Genomic DNA, 8,737 nt, shown 5'->3' on the forward strand with positions numbered 1-8,737 from the left:
GTAGTTAACAAACAAATTACCATATTATATCTATGTTGAGATGTGGTAATAGAGCCACATGTGTGAAGAGACCCTCCAAAACTTCCAAAGTTAGAAGCCCGATTTTCCTTTCCAGTCATGCTTTTTATTTTAAATTCTTTAGATTCCCAATGCTGACACAATATATCCCATGTGCTATCTAAAATCCAATTTGGCTTAGTATTGATTTTTCGAGCCTTTTGTAGACTACTTTTCATGATTACAGCACCTCACATTTCAAAATTTCCTCTTGCCCATCTATGATCCGGTGGACAAATTGAAAACCTCTTCTACAATAAAGAAACAAAGTTTTCCATATGTAAGACTAATATAGACATGAAAATTAAACTATATAATTAAACAAAGTTAATTATATGAAACAACCAGTAACTCTCCAAACCACAAGTCCCTTTGTCTAATTGGTATCTTCTTCCATGATGGCCATGGCTCATTATAATGACTTTTGAGGATATCACTAATCTAATTAGCTACAAGGCGTGAAGGTAAGAATCTGCAAAATGACATGTATAAAGTCATAATATTTATAAAGTATTGAAATAAGCCATAAATTGTTGAAAGTATATGTATACCCTTGTCCATCAAGGTTTAAAATTGGCTTGAAAACATTGTAATTTAACTCAGATGCAACAAATGTTTCATTTGATCCAGGACTAGTTGCATTTATTGTAGAACTAGTTTCATCTGATTTGGAATTAGTTAGATCTGATCCAAGATTAGGTCTACCATCCATAGGAGTTGGATTTGGATTTGTTGATTGCACTCCTTGTACCAAAGGTGGAGGTGCAAAATGAGATGTTTTGAATGATTCATTAACATTTGGCTTTGAATTTGAATTCAATGCTCCATGTACTAACGGTGGAGGTGCAAATTGAGATGTTTTGAATGATTGATCAACATTTGGCCTTGAATTTGATTTCAATGCTCTTTGTGCCAAAGGTCGAGATCCAAAATGAGTTCTTCTAAATGATGAACCAATGGATGGGAAAGCAAAAAGTTGAGAACTCCAAGTAAATTGTGAAGGACGTCTTGGATGTCGTTTGGTCGAATGGCTTGTAGAAGCAACTTCTTTACCATGCTCTTGGTTTGACATCTACAATAACCATAATTTGGATATTTTTCCACAACTCAAAAGTTAGCAATAAACATAATTTGGATATTATAGAAATCAACAAAACATAATGGAACAAAATAGAAAAGAAAACAACAAAAATACAAATGAAACATCACCTTTACACCAGCAAAAAGAAAGTGATTTACTCATCACTATCATCATTGCTACCATTAAATTCATCATCAAGTTTATTTTGAGTTTCATCATCTTCAGAATCATACTCAAATTCACTTTGAGAAACAATTTCTTCTTCCTCTTCTTCCTCTTCTTCCTCTTCAATTTGCTTACTTTCTTTTGAATTATCAACAACTGCCATATCTACTTCATCTAGTTCCTCATACTCTTCTCCATCAACCAAATGAACAAGTAGCTCCTCATTTGTTGTGATATTAACATTAGTTGTTGATTCTTGGTAAGCAACTTCTAATGTATATCGATCATCAACTGTACATCTTGGTTTGGTTTTAATGACAACCCACCAATCAACCTTTTCTTTTATTTTTTCAGGATAAGGTAACTTGAATTGCATTTGTGGCAAATATGAAAGGATCAAAATTTGAATATCTTCTATGAAAATTAACCTCCACTATGCCATATTGGGGCTGAACTTTTATACCATGATTAATGGTATTATCAAACCACTCACAGTTAAATACCACTAATTGCTTGGTTGGTTCTCTTGAGTATTCTACTTGCATAATTTCTTTAATAATACCATAGTAGTATTTTTCACCATCATCCTTTACACACTCCACAATTGATTGTTTTTTTACCAATACTCCATTCTTCCGTGTGAAACTTGAAACCATTGACAAAGTATATGGGCCAAGTATGAACCTTTTTTTGAGGGCCCCATGCCAAGTGATGCAAATATTGATTTTGTACTAAGTTATTTCTATCATGAACCTATAAATAACAAACACTATGTCATTAATTTTAAAAATTAATAAGATTAGTTAGGAGAAAATAGTAGAATACTTACATATGTTCGAAACCAAAATGGAAATTCGGACGCAATTCTCCTATCAATATCAGTTCGATTTATATTTGGAATAGATGCTTCCAAATATTGCACAAAGTATCTGTAATTGTATACACTCTTATATGAATTACAAGCAATTATTAACAAAATAAATAAATGAGATATAATCTTAAACTACTTACTCAATATATGGTTGAACTCCTTCACAATTAAGCAAGACATGTAAATGCACAACAACTAATTCTTTTTCATCCAAATAACGACTGTTACAAGTTCCTGCTGGACGACCAATATAATTGAAAACATATAAAGTTTTCTGACTCCTGTCACTTTGACCTCCAAAATCATTTCGACTAACTTTAGTTCTCATTGATTGGACATGTGGCTCAAAATAATATGAACAGAAATGAGAAGTCTCCATGCTTAAGTATGCCTCACAAATAGATCCTTCGACATGGGATTTGTTTCTAACCATTCGTTTCAACCTATTCAAGTACCTATCCAAAATCATATTGTTAACTACTAAACTCAAAAATAAGAAATAAATTCTATTTACATTAAATGAAATAAACAATTACCTCTCAAATGGATACATCCATCGTAATTGAACAAGACCTCCTACTCTTGCTTCATAAGGTAAATGAATAGGTAGATGCTCCATGGAATTGAAAAATCTAGGTGGAAAGATTCGTTCCAACTTACATGTTGTAATGATGATGTTCTTTTCCATTAATAACAAATCATCCACTCTGAATATTGTAGAGCACAAATCCTTAAAAAACTTACTTAATTCAGCTATAGGATTCCACACTTGATGGGGAAGTGCACGAAAAACAATAGGTAATAGCATCTCCATTAATACATGGCAATCATGAGTTTTCATCCCAAACAACTTCCTCTGATTTAGGTTTACACACCTACACAAATTTGAGGCATACCCATATGGAATTTTTAACTCACTAATCCACTTGTAAACAAAACTTCTTTGTTCGTTGGACAAAACAAACTTTGCTTTAGGCTTTAATACTTTTCCACTAGGCAGAATATGTAGTTCTAGGTCCCTTCGTTTACAATACTCCTTCAAGTCTATTCTTGCCTTAACATTATCTTTGGTCTTATTTTTTATATCCATAACAGTGTTAAAGACATTATCAAATACATTTTTCTCTATATGCATTACATCAAGATTATGTCTTATCAAATTGGTTTTCCAATAAGGCAACTCCCAAAAGATGCTTTGTTTTGTCCAATTATGAGACTCACCATGTTCATCACATACACAAGGACTGACTTCAGTGACTTTTGGAAAAAGACAAATTTGTTCCCATAATTCATTCCCAGACAAAAGGTGTGGAGGTTGAGACTTTTCAATTCGATTTTTATAAAATGCATCCTTACTTCTTCTAAATGAATGGTCCATAGGCAAAAATTGACGATGGGAATCAAACCAAGAAAATTTTCTACCATTTTTCAATTTAAAAGCCTTTGATTGGTTCATACAATATGGACATGCTAATCTCCCCGATGTACTCCAACCCGACAACATTCCATATGCAGGAAAATCACTAATAGTCCACATTAAGGCAGCTTTCATGATAAAATTTTCTTTTTTCGAAATATCATATGTCAACACTCCAGTCCATAATTGTTTTAACTCGTCAATCAATGGTTGCAAATACACATCTATTTTACCTTTCGGACTATGTGGCCCAGGGATGATCAATGTCAAAAACATAAAGGGAGTTGCCATGCATAACTCTGGAGGAAGATTATAAGGAGTGACAATTATCGGCCAACAAGAATAAGGTGGAGTCGAGTTATAGAAAGGTGAAAACCCATCAGAAGATAAAGCTAACCTCACGTTTCTTGGTTCAGATGCAAATTCAGGATACATTTTATCAAAATGTTTCCAAGCTTCACCATCAGACGGATGACACAACACCACAGGTTCTTTTCTATTTTCATAATGCCACCTCATATGTGGAGCAGAACTCATAGAGGCATATAATCTCTTAAACCTAGGAATAAGAGGCAAATAATGCATTCTCTTAAAAGGAACCTCTTTGTATTTACCCCTACCAACACCTTTCATTTGAAAACGTGGTTTATGACAAAATTTGCATTCTTTCAATGGCATATCTTCCATAGTGTAAAATAACATACAACCATCAACACAACAGTCAATTTTTTTTGCAGTTAAACCAAGTTTTGAGACTATTTTTTTGACCCTGTAGAAATCTTTAGGAATAATATTATCTGTAGGATGGGTCTCTTTGATAAGAGCTAATGTCTGATCACATGATCTATGAGACATGTTTCCCTCTGATTTAATTGTCAAGAATCTGACAACAAAAGATAATTCAGTGTGATTATTACATCCAGGCCATAATGGTTTTTGGGCCGCATCTAATAATTCATAAAATTTTTGGGCTTCTATATTTGGAGACTCATCCATATTTGGAGATTCATCTATTTCTTGATCATGATCCATTTCATACTCTAAACCAACAACATCATAAACCATGCTCTTATATTTATTGAGGTGTCTCTCTTGTGAGCTAGATATAGTAGGACTAGTATCTACGCAAATAGTTGGGTCACTTTCTCCATGACATGTCCGATACCAATATTCAGGCATGAATCTGTTTTTGTAAAGATGAACTTTAACTTCTTCAAAATGGAAGAATTTCAAATTTTTGCACTTAGAACAAGGACATCTTATTTTCCCATTTGACACATTCGTTTCTTGACATGCATAGGACACAAAATCATCTACTCCTTGTACAAATGCATCAGTATATCCCCTCCTATCAGGCATTAATCTATTATACATCCAACTTCGATTTTGAAGAATATTCATAGTCTGTCATATAAAAGAGTGCATCATTCAACTATAATAAAGAAATTAAAAAAAAAATGAGACTAGATTTATTAGAAAGAAATGGAGAATGATACATAGAAAAACTCTTATCAACAAAATAAAACATATTAATAAATCAATTTGCCAATTTAGGAAATTTACCTCATCAAAGGTGTGGTCGTAAGTCCAAAAGTTAAGTTAGGAGCTCAATGTTCTGAATAACGATTTCCTGCAAGTTCAAATTGCTAAATCAATTTTGTGAATAACCTAAATCAAATAAAAAGAGGATGTTAATGATTGACAAGAAAAGACAGCTGGTGGATGAGTGATGAGTGATCTGAGATTAATTTAATCATAAAGTGTGGTCCGTTTTATAGTTTCTAATAATAATATCGACAATTAATTAGTATGCCTAATTACTTTATTTATCAACAATAATATATATAGACAGCTTGCGCATAATTTTCTTCTTTTCTTCTACTCTCTCACGCCATTGTGTTAGCTATACCTCACTACATCTTATATCCTCCACAATTTTTATTTTTCTTTTTTCCTTTCCTTTAACATAATAATTAATACCTACATATACATCCACATAGTATTGACCGTATAAATAATTTATGAACCAAACTCCCTCGTACCATAGTTTAATTCACACAACCAAACTCTTGTTCATGAAATTCTATAAATAAGAGAATCTAAATATATATTTATATTTGTACACATGGAAAGTGGAATATGAGATGGAGGACTTAAAAAAGCAAGTAGTAAGAAAAGGGGTATATCATGAGTTAAAATTCGATTTGACCGAACGTGAATGAATTCGGGAATAGGGATATATGCACAAACAACACAAGGTTAGGGAAATTGACGGGTGAGGTTACTTAATTAATAAATAAATTAATTAATTATTTAGATGGAATGGAAAAAGAGGATGAGGTATTATATAAAATAATTGGAAAAGTGTTAGTGCTAGGCCATGGAGGGAATTAATAATTAATAATGAAAGAAAAGTGAGAAAGTATGTATGCTTCAACAAAATACCAATTTCATGACAGGTGTATCTCTTCTATCATTAATGTTTTGGCATTTATCTCACAATGCCCTCATATACTATTCTTCTCTTCTCCTGCTACACTTGTTTCCCCCTCTTTTCTCTACCAGGAATATTCATCAAAAATACCCACCAATCCAAAACTATTTACATCTCTAGAATTAGAAACATCGAACACCCTGTCTTCATACCTCATCTTCGTCTTTCCCTAATATAAAAATAACTTCGTCTCAACAATACCTAATTTCATAATAAGTATGTGTATTTAAGTGTATAAATTACATTTTCGATACTTTAGATTGTGATATTATGTAATTATCAAATAATGAAAAGTTCATTTAAAAAAATGATATAAAAATTAGAAATGGAGAGTAGACAAATGAGATAGATGATTAAGATCGAGTATATACGTAAAGACAAAAAATGAGAATGCATTTTATATGTATACTTAATCCCGACACTGATTTAAGCTAGATGAGACATACCCAACTTACAACAGTAAACTCCAGAATAGTAAAGGATAGAGGCATAAAATATTTTACATTGTTTATTAAATCTATCCAATAAATTTAGAGTATTACCTGGCCTGCTGGCACATTCAGATGAGTAAAGCCCATGTGCACTAATATATAGACCTGATGAAAGTGAAAATATTTAATATTCAGTATACACTCAGATTAAAATCTTACAGTGAGCAAAATTTATTTAATGTATAAAATTTATTTAACTAAGGGTCTCTCTCTCACTTTCTTGGTCACATGGATAATTGTGTAACTTGGTTTTTCACTAAAAATTTCCTAAGAGCTACACGCATTTTTGTTATCTAATTCAACCTATTCATTTTCTTGTTTATTTGTTTGTTCACTAGGTAACTTGTTTGTTACAATTCATTCAACCTTGAGTAAACTATAAATCATTCACACGCATTTTTGTAGTTGTAGCATAAAACTGGTAGATATAAAGGGCACAAATGGGAAGACAACACTTCTCCACTTTGTGGTCCAAGAGATTATTAGATCTGAAGGAACAGATGGTGAATCTGCAAACGAAAATGTTCAAAACCAAACAACTTCCCAATTCAACGAGGACGAGTTCAGAAAGAAAGGATTGCAAGATTACAGACTACTTTCATGGTGATACAGCAAAGGAAGAGGCGCACCCTTTTAGAATTTTTATGATTGTGAGAGACTTTCTAAATAGTTTGGATCAAGTGTGTAAAGAAGTGGGAAGGATGCAGGATAGAACTGTGGTTGGTTTAGCTAGATCCTTCAAGATAGCCGCAAGTGCATCATTACCTGTTCTCAATAGGTACCATGCAAGACAAGATAAAAGTTCAGACGAGGAAAGCTTATCCCCCTAGTGCTGTGTATATCAAAGAAATGAGGGTGTCTTAGTATAACACAAACTAATATGATTATTTTCCTAAATTTAAGTTAATATCCCCTATTAGGGCCATAGGTATAAAATTCAACAGACTTTATTTCTACCGGTGCCTAAGAATTCCATCCACAAGATTGAAGAATAAACAGTTAAAGGCACGATGAGGAAGAGAATAAGCTGTTGACAGGATCTGTACTTTGCTTACCACCTCCACTCAATTTCATAATAACCCGAAATGAACATTAAATGGGAAGTTTAGTGCAAGACATACATAGCTTTGTTAGTTCAAATCGAACCCAATTCCCATAGTTATGGTAGGTTTTGTTAAGTTAGATTCACAAACATTTTCATACTATAGAATATGATGATATTTTACATGTATTTTTTGAATAATTTATTAATAATAAATAGCAGTGTTTTTGCAAATCCCATGTGTTTGTGGTGGTTTTGGGGAGGAGAGATGACTAAACAACGCTGGCACTTGTGTGTGTGAGTATATGAGCAAATTCAGACTTACACATTCATAATAATCAATTAAAAGTTGTTCAGGGAAATTGAAAGACTAGTTATTGATTCTCATAATTATTTCAGTAAATGAAAATATCTTGGAAAATAACAATTTTGCACAAGTGATTAATGTTGTCACATGTCGGCTATAGCAAGAAATATGTTGTATATATGTACGTAATATTTGGAAGCATACTTGTACAATCATATTTAATCTATAATCAACAATATCCACTCTGAAAAATGGTCCAGGTTTTCTAGCCTAAATTTCTACTAGCCTTTGAAAAATAAACAACGGGTGCTAAATAAAATGATCAAGAGGTTCTTTGATAGTGACTTATACAAGACTAACTATATATAACGACTACGAGACTCCACATTTCTACTTTTATTTGATCAAACTCTGGTTCCTACCCAAGAAAACCTCAAGCAACACCAGACCTATTAGTGACTGTACAAGTGTAGGGAACCTCGAAGCACAGTAACATAACAAATATGAAGCTGTGTTTTAAAAACTGGATATCTCTTCATGCGTGGTTCAGACGGGGATCTGCTTTAAGCGAACTGCTAGTGGCATGCTTCCATATCCAACCCCTAAGCAGAAGATCCATTGTACCAGACTGAGAGGTGTTGTGTTGGCAAAGGTTCCCCAGTACTCAACTATTACGATTTGAAAGAAAACAGTGCAACTGAGGACAGCTATGAACACATGATTTTCCCATATGCCTTTAAAAACATTTATTTCCTCCATCTCACATGAGTTTACCTCATTGAAATACAGGAGACAGCTCAAGGTACCAGTCC

General features: G+C 32.9%; 1 protein-coding gene across 1 annotated transcript; it reads right to left on the bottom strand.

Annotated features, from left to right (window-relative positions):
• Positions 1 to 1,292: 1,292 nt before the first annotated feature.
• On the bottom strand, positions 1,293 to 4,950 carry LOC114187751. Its single transcript, XM_028076105.1, has 3 exons — positions 2,711 to 4,950; positions 2,133 to 2,232; positions 1,293 to 1,667 (listed from the first exon to the last, which is right to left on the bottom strand). The coding sequence occupies exons 1-3, from the start codon at positions 4,948 to 4,950 to the stop codon at positions 1,293 to 1,295; spliced, it is 2,715 nt and encodes a 904-aa protein (XP_027931906.1).
• Between the last annotated feature and the right edge of the window lie 3,787 nt (positions 4,951 to 8,737).

The sequence above is a fragment of the Vigna unguiculata genome, chromosome 1, assembly GCF_004118075.2.
Source record: "Vigna unguiculata cultivar IT97K-499-35 chromosome 1, ASM411807v1, whole genome shotgun sequence".
Taxonomy (NCBI): Eukaryota; Viridiplantae; Streptophyta; class Magnoliopsida; order Fabales; family Fabaceae; genus Vigna; species Vigna unguiculata.

Bases quoted from the DNA above. Each gene is read 5' to 3' on its own strand.
- LOC114187751 (XM_028076105.1), bottom strand. From the start codon at position 4,950: ATGCCTGATAGGAGGGGATATACTGATGCATTTGTACAAGGAGTAGAT. The intron at 2,233-2,710 runs GTAATTGTTTAT...ATACAATTACAG, and splicing joins TGGATGTATCCATTTGAGAG to ATACTTTGTGCAATATTTGG. The intron at 1,668-2,132 runs GTAAGTATTCTA...ATGCAATTCAAG, and splicing joins CATTTTGGTTTCGAACATAT to TTACCTTATCCTGAAAAAAT.